The 18,849-nt window shown below is 33.3% G+C and overlaps 1 protein-coding gene across 1 annotated transcript in view; it reads right to left on the bottom strand.

Annotated features, from left to right (window-relative positions):
* Window positions 1-18,849, bottom strand: part of DNAH8 (dynein axonemal heavy chain 8) — a 137,287-nt gene that overhangs the window by 45,722 nt on the left and 72,716 nt on the right. The window contains 13 exon segments of the mRNA XM_027788521.2: window positions 2,795-2,913; window positions 3,302-3,528; window positions 4,130-4,294; window positions 4,748-4,901; window positions 5,212-5,342; window positions 7,030-7,152; window positions 7,578-7,770; window positions 9,097-9,260; window positions 9,809-9,918; window positions 10,469-10,682; window positions 12,418-12,540; window positions 15,200-15,334; window positions 18,664-18,806. Of these exon segments, the coding sequence (XP_027644322.2) occupies window positions 2,795-2,913; window positions 3,302-3,528; window positions 4,130-4,294; window positions 4,748-4,901; window positions 5,212-5,342; window positions 7,030-7,152; window positions 7,578-7,770; window positions 9,097-9,260; window positions 9,809-9,918; window positions 10,469-10,682; window positions 12,418-12,540; window positions 15,200-15,334; window positions 18,664-18,806 (2,001 nt within the window).

Here is an 18,849-nt window from a genome sequence, read left to right as displayed (position 1 = left end):
GCCTCATGATCAGGCTATGGCCATTCTACGGGCTTTTTATTACTCCTCAAAAAAAAAAAAGGTTATTTTGCCACTCTCAACAATAAAGTCCAAAGGTATATTCACTGAAAGACATTGAGTGGGAGATGAGAGATGTCTTAGAATGTTTCCTTTTCCCAGACATATGACACTTCTTAAAATACTGTAAGGGATACATACATACACACTAACATTCTACGCCTACCTCCCACTCCTCTGACAGCAACAATTTTCAATATGGTTGTTACTTCACGTCACTGTAAAAAAAGTTCTGAAAGGGAAGCTATAAAAGGGAATGATATAATAGCCTTTGCTCTTTTAACATTCTTTGCACTCTAGGATTGTAACATGGAAAGAAAGATGGCCAAAGAATGGGAACATGCAGAATAAGAAGAACCGAAGAATTTCTGCTACAAATAAAAAACTTAATAGCTTTTTCAGGTACCCTGCATACTTCCAATCACAAGAAACATTTTTTTTTTTTAGTGCTTGTAGTAATAAATGAATGCCTGATTTAGGCATTAGAAATTGGAACTGTAATTTTCAGAGGGATATGTAGAACTCCAAGTAAGAACCTTATTGATATCAGCTACAGCTTATCTAAGCAAGTTAAAAAGGCACCATATATTTTAATCCTATAGAGAAAATTGAAGTAGTCTTCATCTTTTGTCCATGTCTTATGTAACTAGCAAAAAAATAGAGAATATAGAAAAAATATAAAAATATTTAGTAAGATACTAAGCCACAGTACTCAGCACCTCAAAGATGAAATTTCTGACAATTAGCAGATCTAGCAACAAGTTGTTCAAATGGATGACACACCCAATTTGTCGAAGCTAAACTGAGGTCTTCTGTAGAACCACAGTTCTATATGAAAAGATGCTATCTACACATGTGGTGCTCTACCAAGGATTCCCCAGACTGATTCTGAGACAGCATAAGACATGAAGCATTCAGAAATAATGGTATTTGTCATTGGATTTCAGTTTTCCCTCATCTCTCTTACAAGATTTCTCACCCAAAGTGACAAAGCAGAAAAGAGATTACTTCTATCTTTCAAAATAAGTTGCTCATAAGATACTACAGTGCTGACAAGCATACTTTCAGTGTGCTCGCACCAGGGACTTTTCTAGAAATCAGTATTGATTGAGCTATTTCTTACAATTTTGTTGCAATACAAGCATCCTGAATTGTCCCAGACATCCAGACATACAGGAAAAATATTTCAACAAGGAGATGAAAACAGCGATGTTATCTCATCTGAGTTTAATAACATAAAATTTAAATCTCATATCAGGATAAACTCCTAACAAATTGAAACAACTTTCAAGGTTACTCTTTTTAACCTTCTAAATCTTTTTGACATTAAGCGATGAAGGACTAAGGATTAAAGGAGGGATGTGTGAGATGATAGCAAAATAATACATAACAAACTTTTTGAGAAAGTTCCTTAGAATGCAATAAACTTTATAGTATATTTGGAGGCAGGGATAACCAGTATTTTTGTTGGTTTGTAATACATCTTTTTTATGCAAGTAAAACTATTTAGAATACCTCCTAACTGGCATGAGTATTGCCCATAAGCTGACAGACATGATTTTCTGAGCATCAATGATATAATGTACATGTACCTCATCACCTGTTTGGAAGACCGTGTAAGGAATTAGAGACAAATTCACTACATGTGAAATTTTTTTTACAAAGCTGAAGCTACTTTGGTTACTTCTTTTAAATTATTTTTGAAAATAGAAGAACTGGAGAAAGACTAAAAAAACCCTACTCATTGTCAGAAATCTTCAAGGTTCTCAGACTTTTTTTGCATCTCAAGCAGGACTGATGATAAGTTCTGACTTCTAGAAATGGCAACAGATCCATACAGGGAAATTTGCATAATGTGAAAATATTGAGGATCACTTACTCCTCTACAGTCCACTCTAATTCAGTAAACAGTTTTTGAATAAATATCTACACATTCTTATTCTATTATGTTCTTCATGTGAAGTGTACCAGTTGCATTTTTAATAGTCTAAATGCTACACCTTTTATCTTTGTATGAAAATTCTTATGTAGAATTCTCTGTTCTTTTAGATTGATATACAATATCTTTTCCCAAGAAGACCAAGTTTTCTAAGCTGTTCAGTTGCTTTTGCAGATTTACTGAAGCACGTCTAGATGCTAACCGGAGAGAATTTGAAATGTATACTGAACTCAAGAAGTACTAATCTAATGTGAAAAATTGGGCCATTTCAAACATATATCCAAAATTAGAAGGACATTTTAATCATGCTTTTCTGTATTTCAGATTCCTAGTTATAAAGTGACCACAAATAACAGCTACTTATTCTACAGTAGAAATCTGAAACAAATCGATTCTGAAGTGCTCAAATTGTACAGCAAGAATTTCCATAGACAAGTCCAGAAGTAAATTAATAACTGTTTAGAGATACCTCACTCTACAGTAGTAAATCAGCTGCTCTCTCTGGCCATCTCCAGGTTCTACTGTCTATTACAAATGCTAAATTGGAAATAATAAAGTTTAATATAATGCTGAGATGAATGATTAAAAGCTGGCACCTTCTCTGAGGCATTTTTATAAGAGAATCGTTGTGAGTTGGTAAGAGCTAGAAGGCTTTGAAATGGTTCTCATAGGCCGCTACTTTTGGACTGATCCAGCAAAACTGATTTTAAGTGATTACTGAATAAGACGACTAATATTAAAAACACAGATCATTGGAGACCATGCATGGAAAAACACATATATCCCTATATTGCTTACCAATTTGCATACGTTCAACTTGTTCGCTAATACTCTTTAATTTTTCAGTATAAACTTCTTTGTAGCCATTGATGAAAGCGAGATAAGACTTAGGTGTTACATAAGCTCTTCTTCTATACCTAAAATATAGTATATTGATAACATCAACTTCATACATATTTTTGGAATGTACAGCTATCCGATTAATTCCAATCCAAAAGAAGATTATATAAATCAAGTCTTTCATTCAGTCAATATAAAATTTCTTCAGAATGCAAATCCTTACTTCCAATTACATTGCTTTGTATCCACAAAAGCAACATTAGATTGCTGAGTAGTGGGAACTGAGATAATTAATTTGCAACATAATAGTAATTATTTTTCATAGCCTTTGCAAATATGGATATAGCAGATTTATTTTTGTATTAGCCTTTAAAGACATTTATCGATTCATACAACATGAGCTTAAAAAACTCTATCAGTAGCAATACTTTGGGGATAAATTATTCCATTTGTATAAAATATTACCTTCGGAAATAATTCTCACAGCTTTCTGAAACTATATCATGAAAGAGACCCATGGTTTCCACTACTTCTGTTTTAACTGACGAAGAGCAGATCATATTAAATTCTGAAAGAAAATAACTGGCTACAGCTACAAGAGCTTCCTTGGGCCATGGGCTGAACCAATCAATGGTGCATCCTGATATAAGACCAGGAAATTTCAAAGTACGTGCACGGAACTTCTCACCAACCTAAAGAAAGTAACGCTGTTAATTTGTGATATGATACTTAATAATGTCCATTAAAATATTTAATTTGCATAAATCACTAAACAGGCTATTTTTTGTGCTAATTTTCTGCTTAGAAAATCCTGCAGTTTTTTCTTTTCTGTAAGTATTTTGCTAAATTTCCAATTTTCCATATTTTCTGAAATTTGAAGAAAGAAGTTCATGACAAACATAAATATGGCTTAATATTTTAAAACCTCAATTAACTTATTTTAATTTCCATTAAATTATTGTTTTCAAGTAACAAGCAAGAATTTCACAAAAATATGTTCATTGATTTGTATTAGGATGTTCATTAATTTGTATTAGGAAAGAATAAGCCAGGAGGAACAAGTGAAAATTACTTTGACATGTAAAGAATGATCTAATTTTAAAGTATTTTGGTTTTAAATTCTGACAACTGCACTATTACTTTTATTATCTCAGCAATTATAATTGGAATTCAGTAATATTTTAATGTGTATTAAAATCTCACTAAAAATATAAAGCTTTACTAATCCTGTCGCACCTTATAGGATAGTTTGCTAATGGTAGCAAGCAAGACAGATATGAAGAAAAAACTTACTGGAGAAAAGCAGAGGACAACATGCAAGTTTTTCTTTGCCCGGGTTAGAAAATATTCATAAAGATTATCAAAGGTAGGAGGGCACCGAGGCATCTCTTTTTTCATCACAGGTATTAATCCTTGGGTGATTTCATCCAATTCATCCCGAGCAATTAAATTAGAAATCTTTTTATAAAATTAAAATTGATAAGAAAATAAATTGCATGGATGTAATTATTATAGAGTTTATAAATATTTTTCTACTTAAAGCTGTATTTCTTTCTCTGCATATATACAGTTTAGACACAATAAAACCAAGATTCGTCTGTGATTTAGTCTTATGTTACTCCATTAAAAACTAGGAAGTCTTAACTCAGGAAGAGTATGGATCTTGACTGGCCAGTGAATCCTCCTTTAATAAAGGCTACTGAAATACCCACCACAGCTCCTTATCTTTTTCTGGCCTACCTGAAATAAAGAACTTCATACCAACATAACTCCTTACTTTTAAAGTTCAGATATTTTAGAGCTAATCATTATTGATTCTACAATTTATTACCAAAATAAATAAACTAGTGGAAACAAATTCTGCAATTTCCTGCTTCTAAAGTACATTGCCTGGCATGTTGACACTCTTACCTCGCCTGAAGACAGGAGATTATTTATATATTCTAAAAAACACTCCTCTTTTATTTCATTATCAGTGAAGATAAAAGTGATGCCTTGTCCTTCTACTCCAGCTGTTCTATACAATAATTTTAAATCATCTGACAGATTGTTTATGTTATAGGATCTAGGAGGAATAAGAAACATTACTTGTTAATTCAAAATAACTTAGAATAATGCTATCTTCATATTATAGAGTTTTATAAACGATAGTGCAAACATCCTTTGTAAACACATGTATTTTGGCTCAGGAATAGCTAACTCATGGTCCAGCTTTTTCAGCTCAAACATAATCCAATGTTAAGAATTTATTGTTTTCCACATTTTAAACGTGGAAAAAAAAACCCCAACTGTTAAAAACATAAGGTTATGACTGTGTAAAGAGAAATTAATAACATAAATTGGATTTATATATTTCTATTTCTTGCATTGCTTACCTGGTTAAAGTGATCTGAAATATTTTATAGCCAGCAATAAAGGAGGCCAACCTTGAAAGACTTTGTTTTCCAGAACCACCAACTCCAACAAGTAAAGCATTTCCATATGCTGTCCGAATTATCCGGGAAATCTATACATGAAAAAATAGAAGCAAAGCTCATTAATACATTTAAATTAAAATGTTAATTAGCAAAATTAAAAATTTGTTATAATCTACACTTTATTTACTATGGTACAATGTAAAATTATTAAAAGGATGCTTGCAGAAAATTCTTCCTCTCAAAAGAGCACTTGTACATTCTTCAAGAATTTTGTGTAGCTAATGAAGAAGCTGCATGGTTCAGATGGTTATAATCAGTTACCCATAGGATTTAAATGCATAAAGGGAGACATTTTAAGCTTCATTTTATGTTGAAGGTATGATCCTAAATATGTTTAAAAATTGCAATAAAAAAATAGGTGGAAAAATAAACACACTGCATTAATATTTTTAAGAGTCTGAAAGACCCGGACACATTTAACTATCAGTGTTATCTTCTATTTTATTTGCCTTCAATGTTACCTTTGAAACAGTTTTCTTAACAAGTCTCACAGATACAAAAGCAGGATTACAAATTTACTATCTTATTGCTTTTTTACACATCTCCTGTGTATATATCACATCTTGGTTTTATTATATGCTAGTGCACCATTACTTTTAAGATGTTAGTTTGCTTTGCCTTTGGTCCTCATGTAAATTAAGTATAAAATGCAAAAGACTGGCATCCACATCAAACCTGTGAATTCTGTTCAATTTTTCCTTCGAAGAAATTTTGGTTTTACGCACATCTCCCTCTCAGCCTATCCAGATAACTATATTTAAATAGAAGTCTAAATGTGCAGTTATGAGGGTGACTATATTTATTGTCACCATAACGACAGCAGGGCTCCTTTCTACTACCAAACTTCATATTCCAGATATTCTGGTTAAAACTTGACTATGGAAATGGAGTATTAGAGATTTCAAGGTCTTCTGAAAATCACCTAGCATCACATGAGCTGTAATTAAAATTATTTTCTTCTGTTTAAATGCAAAGCAAACAAAATAATTTTGTTCACTTGAGGTCAACTAGAGAACCAACCATCTCCTGTTTTGGTTTCACTGTGGCTTCTATGTGTCTTTTGCCTTTCAGTGAACAGATCATGAAGTTAAAATAATTCCTGAGATAACTAACACAACTTCTTAAACCTGAGGCACAGCACTTCAAAGAGATCTTATGCTTAGCTGAGCCCCGCCCCCCCCCATGAATTGGATTCTCATTTCAGATGAATTCTTTCTTTATATCTTCCTTTCCGAATAGGCATTCAACTGATTGTAAACTGAGACTTTCCTCTACCCTACATACTGATTCTACTGCAGCCCCGATTTATGTTTCTTTTAATGTCTCTCACCTAATCAGATTCTTTCTCACGTTGTTTTGGTCAGTTGCCAGGTACAGATGCCTTTGGACTGAATTCTTAATGATTAAAAATCATTCTACATACAAAACTTAAACGTGCCTTTTTATGACCTCAGCTTTCCTATCAAGGAAAATCTACATACCTCTGAATACAGAGAAGCTTAAACAAATATATAAAATAAGGTATTTATTGCAAAACATGCATACAGGTAAAATGACTGTAGTTCTTTACTAGTTCTTTAAAATGACTAGGCAAAGATGGCAAGCAACTTTGGGGATAAGAGTAACTTTTCAGAATGTGGCCTCTGATCATAGCTTGCCCAAATCAGGAATACTGTTGCAACAGTTAAACTAATAAAAAAGTAAAAATCCCCAAACCTTAATAAGATGTGTCATAGCGTCCTTAAAAAACACCAAATCAAGAAATGATCCTCTTACAGATTCATTGTATTGCCTCTGATACATTTGCAATTTTTCACAAAAAAATTCAAAGCTTGGAATCTAGAGAAAATCAAATCAAATAAAATAAATCAGTAACAATACTAGCATGACCCTTCAGAATTTAAAACTGCACTGACATTCTTGCACAAACCTGAGCTCCTGTATTGGCCACACACAATGAGATTATCTTGTTAATTCACTGCCGTGATTGTAGTTGTGTTTAAGCAGAACTTTTCTGCTAATGGTGGGAAAAAAAGGAGCAAGGAGACTAAGAACAAATAAACTATATTTATATGGCATTATTAACTTTAACATTACTAACATGATTTCTTGCATACTAACCAGAAAAATCTAGATATACCTTTACAAAAAATGTGGTAGGTATTCAATAAAACTTTTTGTATGATAGGAGTTCAGCAATATAATATACTTAACAATTAAAGGAAAACTTTGACACCTAGTATTTTAGGTCTAAAATAAAATACCTTCTCATAAATTTTTGGTCGTTCAACCACAATATCTTCTGGTTCATCACCAGTTGGTTCAGGCATCTCCCGTAAAAAATCTACAAAATATGGTTCAGCTTGGAGTACTTTTGTTAAGTCTGTATCCACATATTCCTCAATTGCTTTATTAAGAGTTTTATCAAACCAGGCTGTATCTTCAGGAGTAATAAATCTAAAAATCAAAATTAGTACAATTTTTAAAAACTTATTTGTAATTATGTAGGGAGAAAAACAGCTAATTCAATACTAAAAAAACCTTGTAACTTTTGAAAGAAAACTGCACATTAGGCAGTACATATTAAACAATAGTTACAGAAATTAATTAGGCAATATTCACAGGAATTAAATGCTTCCATACTTTAAAGTATAATAGTCAATCACATAAAACATAAAACATAAAACCAACTTGACTTTCCAACTTTCACCTAGAACTAGGCAATGACAGATCATTTAATTTCTCAGATGAAAAAGGATGAATGATTTCTGAAAAAGACATTGCTGAGTGACCTTTTTCATCTTTCAACCTGCCACACAATAGCATAATTTATGTTATTACAGTACTGCCTATGAAACTGCAATGAGACAAGGAATAGTGAAAGGAAGATAATGTATGTCACTACAACCCGACTTCTTTCTCAATCCCTCTTACATCAAAATCTATAATTAACAGAGGGGAATAAACACTGTGGGGAGGAGGGGGCCGGGCAGACTACTGCAAATTGAAATAAAAGACTGCAAATACAAATACTAGTGACTACATTCCATTGTTTAAACTGTATCATCCTCACTTGATTGGTTCAAGACTATTTTAATAAAGATCAAGATCTTTGATGACTCTAATTATCTATGGCTGTGATTATCTGAGAAGTAATCAAGAATGATACTCAGTAGAACTGATAAACATAAAAGGCGATAACCACCTTGACCCCAGAAAAAGGAAATGCCAACTTCGAATGTCAAACTACAGAAAAAAGAAATTTTAATCTTTACTTCTTTTCCTTTTCAGTTATACAACTTAGAGGAAAATAGGCGAAACATTAAAAAGATGTACACAGTGCTCTGCGTTTTCAAATAAGACAAAGAATCCTGAAGAACTGTGGTATAGAGAAAGCCTAGATATATATTATATACTTCATTATTGTTTGAGGTTCTTAGTGATGACATTCTAATACTAACCACTATAGAATCTAAAAGCAGCATGGAAGACGACACTGGATGGCAACACTCTCCCCCCACCCCCCAATATATAACATAACTGTACAAATACATATCTTTCATGTATTTTTAAATTCCCCAGAACAAATACAAAAATATAAGAACATTTCAGTAAATGTCAGTAATATTGCTTCTAACTTGAAAGCAGAAAATTAACTCTATCACAGCTGAAACCAGAAAAAAGGGTTATCATATTAAGAAGGCTTACAGTTATACAAATTGATGAACATAAATTAAGTAAATGTCTAAACCTATTAAATATAAAAAGTTATAGTTATTATACCTGTCAGCAATTACTCTGGTACATTCATGTTTAAAAAGTGTTAGCAGGACAGCGCTGCTGTTGCATTCTTCTGCCTTTATAGTTAACATTCCCTGCCAAATCCTAGAAAGGTCTCGAAGGTTGAAGATATAGTGGAATTTAGATGGTGTAGGAAGCATCTTTGTCTAAAGAAAAATATTGTTAATATTAAAACCCAGTAACATTTAGAAGGAATCAAGAAAAATATAAATTATAAATGTATAATTAATAACATAAAATGTATACATAACAAAACTACTAAATTTCACACATAATACTGTGGAAAAACTAAGAAGTCATAAATATATCTCATTTGTTTGGAAGCAGGATCTAGCACTAAATTTAAAACTTCAACTCTTATAACATGTAATTATTTCATATGTTGTTCTGGGCCTTATAAATTAAACATTATAATTTATAAATAATTTCACTGCCTGTTCCTTAGCAATAGTATTTAAAGCTTTGGGTAACACGAATAAATCTATAGGAAAGAATGGATTGATATTTCCATTCATCTGCCTTGTATACTGAAATCTGATTTTTTCCAGATTATATCTCCAAAACTTTCTCAGACCATCTTTCTCCTGGTTTTTTTTCTCATTATAGATACATTGTCAACGAGTATGTGCCTAAATTGCATTAATAGGTACTCTCTTTAGACTGATTGTGATAGAACTTTCTCTGTAATTTATACCTTTGTCCGCTGCCACAATATTCTGCCTGTTGGGACTAATTTTTTCACCATATCACATACTTCAGGGTTGAATTTTCTACAGGAATGAAAGTATCCACAGCCAATAATACCTGAAAAGAAAAAAATGCCATATAGAGTTAATCTCAGATTGTAGGATATAATAAGCTAGGTTGTGAGCAAGACATGTAAGTCCTTATATAAAACAGTAATTTGCTTTCAAATTACAGATTAAATAGTTTTGTCTCTCTTGTCCATGGCTTTTCTGAAAAAGAATAGAAACAGCTGGCAGCAAGTGCTGGGTTTTTTAACAATATACTATATTGACAAAGTTAACAGAATTGAGAACTTTAACAACAGAAGGCATTTCAGGCAGCACAGACATTAAAGTATAATCTACATAGTAATAGCAGTGCTCATATTCTTCCAGGAAATGCCATTACTTTCTTAGTAAATATTTTTCTTGTCCAAAAGTAGAAAAATAAGCATTTCAAGGGGTTAATTTCTCCTCCACAGCACTATTTTTGCTGTAATACAGCTTCAGTTGTTTTATTAGAAGTACTCTGAATTTGCATGGTGGAAGTGACAAAGAGAACAGACTTTTATACATTGTAAGCTAATTATGAAAAAAAATAATTGTACTAAAATGAGAGAAAGAAGTACCAAAAATTTTGTCGATGGATTCATTGGATGGCAATGTACAATTGAATACACAAAACTGTCTTTTTAAACGCTGGGGAATATCATTACGGCCTCCTCCAGGATGTATCATTGCTGCTATTAATTGTACATCTACAATTATAGTGAAGTCTCCAGGTTTATCCAAGCTGTACATTCCTTTCATTTCCATCATCTGACGAACAATTTCATTTGTTACCTGTAAGTTTATGTAATTTGTACAGATGGAAAATCAAATAAGAAAAAAACATACCCTGATATTTTAATTTCTTCTTGTAACTGTACCACTAATCCCTAGAGAGAGGTTTTAACTTTAATCTAAACTCAGATTAAAATATCTTCCTTAGTCATATGGGACATCTTGGTTTACATGATATTAAGCAACAGGAAAATTCTTTCAGTGTTGTACTACTATCTAATATCAACAAAATGTGTTGGTGTTCCTTTTAACTAAATAAAGTTAAGGCAATGAACTGGAAAAAAAATTGGGTCTTTTCCAAATTTTGGTCCTGGACATTCAGCTCCAGATTTTCAAGTTATGTCTTTCAGTTCTTCCTTAGGCCTCCTTTGAAGCAAAACATTAACTTTTTTTTGAAACAGGAAGCTGTTTATCCTCAAAAGTTTATTCACTCCACATTCCACTCTACAGCATCTGCATGTATCAGGAAGCATCAGGGTTTGTCCCCACAGTAACTGTTCAAATGATATTCAGCCAGCCTCCTGTGCTCACATACCCCAACAAAGCCACATGATATGCAGCAAGGCACCAATCACAAACCATCATCCCTTTAAAAATATTTCAACAATGTCTTTGGGCTATAACAAAAGACCTAGAGGAGGTCCATAATGGAGATCATTCCTATCACTGAACACTGCCTGGGCCTGTGAGGGCTTTTCCTCAAACACAGCCACCTATGATCTAGACTATGGTCAAGCAGCTCAGTGTTGTGACTTATTCAATGCTAGTTTCAATTTCAATAAAGAAAACCATTAAAGTTCTTTCAAGTGAGACCACACAATGCAAATCAAATAATAGAAACATATTGGCATTTAGGTAGAAGGCCAGGTTCCACTTCAGAGACACTAAAAACACAGGCTTGGCTTTCGTTTTGACAAAAATAGCCTTCTAAAGTCAAGAGGATGAACTATTCAGTCTACATAGATTTATTTATATTCATACTGCTACGTAAATACATGCCCAAGACTACTGTCATGACTAGACCCACACTGTTAACAAACCAGTTCAATGCTATGAACAGCTTTAATCCGAACTGTGAGCCTCACAGAAGCCAGAGAGCCTGAGCATCCAAAAGTGTACAGAAGCCCCAGGTTTCTCATTTGTTATTTACTCTGAGCAAATTAAAAAAGTCATGTAAGTATACTTGGTCTTCATGTTAGAATAGACATTCCAGAAGACCTAGCATCCTGGGCTGGAAATACTTCCGACCTACTATGTTTTGGGCCTGTACAGGCATATGAATGTTACACACCCAGACTGTAGATGGGCTTATCAAAAGCCAAAAATCTTTAATCCAGTTTACAAGTCAGTGTGTTACCCTTGAATTTGGACACAGACTTTATTACTTTCTCCAAATCATTACACTTCTGTTTTGCAGAAAGTTTGTTTTCTGTTGCTCTCAAATGAATGCCAATCTTGAAATTAATAATATGGTACTTGAGTACAGTGACACTTTTTATTTAGTCTTACGAAAACATGAGAAAGTAGAGATAATGCAAGATATGATACCATTATCCTACATGTCTCTTCAGTAAATCTAATTTGCTCTCATTTTTTCTTAATTGGTGTACCATAATTAGAAAGTATTTGCAATAATTACAGTTAATTAAAATATTGAGGGAGTCCACTGATTTGTGTGTGTGTATATATATAAAAGCACAACAATTTGAGAATAAGTCATATTTCTTAAAGTTACCTGATCTCCCCATTCATTGATAAATGGCATATTGATATCGTCAATAAAAACAGTCATTTTTCTGCCTCCAGGAGGTCCATAAGTATTTCCAATGCGTTTGTCCACATAACTCTCTATTGCCCTCTAAAAATTAATGAAAGTTTTTGGTTTGCATCTAAAGCAACAATATTTAAAATGTATTATTAAAAAATGTGTTACTGCTTTCTGCTATAACACTTATCCAGTGGTTTCCTCTTTTTGTTGGTAGTTTTGTCTTTAATTCATTATTAAGGAACCCTATTCCCCCTGTTCCTCATACTCATTCCTACGTAATTCCCTGGCCTTAGGACTGCAACTCACCTCTGGCTACCAAAGAAGTTTTTTTAAACATTTTCAAACTTGGACATTATTTAATTATTAGTATTGAAGCTAATTATTATCATGGAGTCAGCAAACAAAAATGACCTTAACTTTAGTATGATACCCTACGTCTGTATGAAATATTACATCTTCTTGTGAATTGTATTTCAGTTTTCAAACACATCAAGATTAATGCAAGAGAAATTGCTAAAAGAAAATTAATAGATCAGAAGTTGTGAATTTTATTGCACATCTTGTTTTCTCTTTTGCTTCTCAAATCAGTAAGAAACAGTGGGAACATAGCACACACAATTTGAGAAATGAAGGATTTATCAAAACTGTATTAATTATGGGCAAGTTAGAATATCAACAAGCAGAAATAATATTTTCATTATCTACAGCATAATTTTTATAAATACTGGACTTATTTAGAAACTTTTTAAGAATCTCCTTTCCAAAGGGTAGCTCTGGAAAGGAATGGAATCTACTTTCAGACACTTTGTCATGCACTGTCTGAAAATTACGATTGCTTTGGATTTCCCCTAGCTAAGCTCAGTTCTTTTATATTTGCAGTACAACTGCAAACCATATATAGGCAATTTAAAAAAAAAAACATTCCTTTTACAATGATTTCCCAGGTATGTTGTAAGCCAAGTAATGCAGTATTTTAACATTTTGGTGGCAATAATCTTTTAAGACTGAGTTTTGAATTAAATAAGAAGGAGAATGCAATAGACAAGACATTGAAATACATCTTCAAAGCTCTACAGTCTTTCTAAAGGTACTTGGAACATAAACAATGGCAAAATAAATACCTTACAAGACAGTAGCAAAAGTCTTTCTTAGAGAAATATTTTTTTAGTTTTACAAGCATAAATGCCACCCTATATGAGGAATGTGGCATATGCCGTCATAAAAATAGAAGCATGAATAGCCTTTTTGAAACAGAAAGATACAAATTTTGTCTAATGCTTCTGCCCTGTCTTCTCACAACAGAAAATAATTATCTGAGTGTTCTAAGATAAGCACATATAGAACACTGTTAGCATTAATGTGCCACTTTGGAGATATGTGATTAAGGTGAAAAACAGAAACTGCTAAGAGAAAGTGATTATATAAGAAATCAAGAACTTTGTAGCACATTTAACACATCCAAAATCATCCAGTCTTTCAAATATCATCAGAATGATGACTCAAAATTAAAAAGCTATTTTAAATGTGTCTTTCAAGTGTTTAGAAGTATTTCAAGTGATTTTCTGCTACATCTTTTGGAAATGAGCAGAGTGAGCTATGTATTCAGCTAGCTAGCTGAAAAGAAAGAGCATATCTTCTGGGGTATTACAGGACTGTAGCAGAGACAAGACACAGTAAGATCCTTCCACAGACTGTACCAGAGAGGACGAAGTCTGGGTTTTGTTTTCAAGACCGTAATGTTCTAGAGACCCATAATACACTGTGTAATGGACACTGAGACAGAGATACTGACTGTTCAGTTGATCTTGCATGCACGAAAGGATGCCTGGCTTATTCTGTCTCACAGTTTGACACAAACCACACCATGAGATCTTATGCATAACAGAAGAGCTCAGCAGATATTCCATTGGTTTGGAATTTTAAGAAATAGATGTTCAAGCCATTATTTTTCACCATTTTCTTAATAACATTTACATCATCTTTTCAAAAGAGACACTAGATTTTGGAACAGAGTTTGCAAGGCTTGCTCCATGAGCAGAGTTTTCAATCAAGAAATATTCCAAGATGATTTATCTTACTGGAGGACTGTCACCATGAATTCATTGCTTTGAGTTTGTAATGAAGCCAATTCAACTTACAGGATCACATTCTAGCAAATTAGTAGTACTGAACCATACCAAAGTGGCATAAATCATCCTTTCAATCACTTGAAAATATTATCTGTAGTATTTTTTTCTATTTGTGTAGATTTTTAGCAGTTATATTGGGAAAGGGAAATCTCAACAAAGTTGCCATGCCAGGGGACCTTAAAGGTTGGATTTCTGAGGCTGTAGTCCCTGCTGAGCTGAGGAAAAATAAGAGGATCTATGAGTTGAAATCTGGTTTTATTCAACAAAAATAAAATTTACAGTTATAAAAGACAAAATCAAGAAAAAAACTGAAGAAGTATAACCAAAAATTTTGGTTATTCTAAAATGAAAAGGAAAGGTCTTCAGCAAAAAATGGATTATTAGAATTCCACAGCAATCATAAATAGATGTATCTCTATGTGTGACTATTTTTTATTCTGATCTGCAAAATTTATTTTTTGTGGAACATTCTGAAGTGTTTAAGTGAGTTAAGGAAAAAGAGGGAAAAGGTCCTTTAGACTTTATATCTAAATCACTTCTTTTATGATCAGAATTAAGTACACTTTAAATACTTAGCAAGGAAATTTTATGCAGGAATTGCTTAAAATCTACATTTTTACCTGAAACATAAATGGTTCTGTGGCAGATGAAAAGCTTAAACATTTTGACAAATGTTCTTCTGGGTCATATTTCTTCAAATAGGCCTTAATCATGACTGTCTTTGCAGTTCCCTGTTCTCCTGTGAGCAAAACTGCCTGTAACAGATATTTACATCGCATAAGTACCGTCAAAACTTAAATACATATAACAGACCTTTTCTAGAGAAAAGGATACTTTCTGTGTCTACTTTTGAATGATACATTATTCTGTTAGGTTTTTTGTGTCTCCATATGCAGTGACACAGTTTGTGTTTTTCATCCCACCCAGATTCTCCAAGAACATTATTTACAGTCAAAAGAGAAAGGGTGAAATGGGAATGAACTAGAGGTTTTTTTTCCAGTTGCCTAACTTTGTCCACTTACCAACACAGTCACTACAGCAGTCTTTTGTAGTGGATGACCCTGAAAAAGCTTTCTTTACTATGGAAAGTAGTCTGTGACATTTAATTTAAATATAAAATTCTGCTGTTTGATTTGGCTATAGGTATCCTTTTGACACATGCTTGTAATAGAATTCCTTCTTCCCAGCACTGTCTTTAAATCAACAATACAGTATAGATTAGGTTTAGCTATATCCCCTCTCAAGCATATTACTAAAAGAGGTACTCTACAGGTCTGTAAAAACATGATGTAACAATAATTACAAATAAGAATAACAGATACTGAACTGTGTACAGAAGTCTTAGCTGACCCAGAAACATTTATAGCTTTGTGGTGAATGTTAGTAAAGTTGGGAAACAATTAGATTAATAAAAAGCCGTTGCTTTCCACCTCTGGAAATGCAGTCCTTTTTGAAGCTCCTCTTATGTTTCTATATATTGTCTGAAATACCTGACCCAATCTTTTTCTCTAAACTGAATGTTTGAGGAGATACATAAAATTGATTTGCAGTGATATTATACTGCTCATGTCCCTTGTTAGAAAGGCCCATGAAACTCGTAGGAGAGGAAACAATTTAACTCTGGAATGTGTTTTATGCTCCGCTCACAAAAGGAACTGAGCAGCACGCCTACTTAAAAGCAACAAAGGCACATTACCTGTTTTCAAAGCTGGCAGTTATTCTTCAACGTTCCTCAAAAGAACACCATCCTTCCTTTAAGGAACAGTGGTCCCTATCCACCCCTCCTCCTAAACTGGAATTTTATGCCTATTACCCAGGTTCTCCAACCTAATTACACTGACATAAACTGACCTAGCAAGAAAGGCCTTCTGGATCCTTAAAGAGTCCATGTGTCTTCTAACAGAAGTATGTTTTTCAGAATTTGAACCAAATTTGACCTGTGCTTTTTGTACTGAATTTCGCTGCCTGCCTGCTCATGGACGTGCCTCTTTCTGTAAACAGCCATGCAGGAATATGAAACCAATGCGTTTTTTTCAGAATATTTTTAACAAGATGATTGCTCTTGCATAGGGCCTTTAGATCACTCAGGATATCAAGCTTTGACAATGCAGATTTTGGCCAAGGACGTTCACAGAACAGTTAGGAAATCTTGGAATTTTTCTCAAAATTTGTTTCCCCTTACTGATTGTGTTATTATCAGAAACAAACTCCCTTTTGATGAGAATATAATTATTCTGTCTCTTTATCACTGCAGTACATACAACAGGAGCATTTAATGCTTCTGATATGGTACTTTTTTCTCTTGCAACTCACGATATCTTAATGTATGCCTCACTATATATATTTGTATTTTTCAAAGAATTTTTACGCTTCTCTGGCAGCTTATTCCTTATAATTAAAGGTGCAGAAAATTCTTGCTTCAAGCTGGTATTTTTGATAGCAGGTATTTCATTTCAGCTTTCTCTTTACATTTAAATATATAATATTATAGACCTTTTTTTTCTGGTTAATCTGTACACTAAGTATCATTTCCCTGAAAAAAAAAATGTGTTGAGAAAGAAGAAAGTCTTTCCTCATTTCCTTATTGTCTTGGTAAAATCTGAATCTAAATCAGAAAGTTGCTGAACCAAAGGATTAATACTTCCTTCTTTTCTCTTAAGCCTTTTATAGAAATCACCAACTTAATCTCATGAAAGTGAGGTAGATAAGAACCTTGCTCCCTTTTCTCGTTTTCAGACACTTAAGACTCCTCCATTCTTTTTTTGTAGCTCAGATTTTCATCCTACCTTTTTGACAGATGGTATTATCTTAATTATTATATCCACCCCATAAAAGGAATTTAAACAGTTTGCAAAAGTTGATAATGCAGATTTGACATGCTCAAATACTCCTGACTGACTAGATCCTGCTTTAAATTAATGCTCTCCAACAGATAGCCACAATGATACCACAAGGTCTTATTCTTCATCCTGTTTTTGAACATCCAAATGAACAATTGACCATCATAGCACAGATGATAGTAAGAAACTCACAGAACCAACAAAGGAAGTCAGACCTGTAAAACACCACTTTGGTTTCATCTAGTGCATGTAATTCAGCTGTAGTTAGAAAGAAAGTTCATGCTGCTGTGATCTGATCCAGGGGAGAAAAAAAAATAATCTAGATATTTCTCTATCACAGTTCAATATGTGATTAAATCAAACCTTACCAAATGAAAAAAAAAAAATGCTTGAAAACAAAGCTGACTGCTTCCTTGAAGGGGAACATTCTGATCAACAGCGAAGTACAGACAAGTCCAACTGCACACTGAATACTGAAACTTTTCAACTAAAGAAAGTAAGATATAAACTGTACACCACAGAAAAACTAAATTGTGGAAAATGCCAGGTTTTAGGGACTCTTTTTGGAAGATGCAAATGTTTGTTATTTCTATGGCAATGGTGGCCAAAAGAATGTACTTGGAAATACAACCAATATCTCCCAAGGCATTAATGTACAAAGATTAATAATATGTTTCCAAATACAAAGATTTTGTGCGTTTTCATAATCTGTGTCAGATACATCAAAGACACAGACACATTATGACCTCTGGAACAGTTTCATCAAACCAAATCAACAAGTTTTCTGTCCAAATCCTAGAATTTTACAGAAAAAAAGAGGTTCCAGCACTGGCTCATGCACTTGTGGTATTTCTGATATTGCCTCCAGCTCAGTAGGAGGGAGCCCATTGACTTCTGTTTCACAAGCTGACAGAGATTTCCATAGGAAGTTTCCAGGGTTATTAAGAGCACTGTGCTAAAGCAAAACATGTATTTTCCAGATCTTCCTCTGCTTGAAAATAGGCCTATATATGTTTTAATAACTATTGTTTAATGTGGCCTGAGTCAAAAGCCACGACACCAGATTGTTCCTTACTAGTTAAAGCTGTATGAGGAATGTTCTCTCCAATATGTAAATTATGAATGCACCTGGCAAGCAATGACTAAAGAGAGAATATGGAGAATGACTGCAACCCCCAGTTACTTTAAGTTTCTATTTATTTCGTATAGTAGGTATATACTTAAATAAATAATCTTGTACTTACTTTCTGTTGTTTTGCAATTGTGTTTATTAAAAACTGAGTTCTGACATTATCAACATTTGGAACAAGAATAGATGCATAGTCTGGGACATGATCTGTTGGATAAACGTATTCCTGAACTCTTTTACTCCAGTGCTCCCAGTCACCTGAATTGGCCAAAAAAAAAAGAGGAAAATATCTCACCATATT

Source organism: Falco peregrinus, chromosome 11 (genome assembly GCF_023634155.1).
Source record: "Falco peregrinus isolate bFalPer1 chromosome 11, bFalPer1.pri, whole genome shotgun sequence".
Taxonomy (NCBI): Eukaryota; Metazoa; Chordata; class Aves; order Falconiformes; family Falconidae; genus Falco; species Falco peregrinus.
The sequence above is the reverse complement of the archived record's forward strand: the minus strand, read 5'-3'. Positions and strand labels throughout refer to the sequence as shown.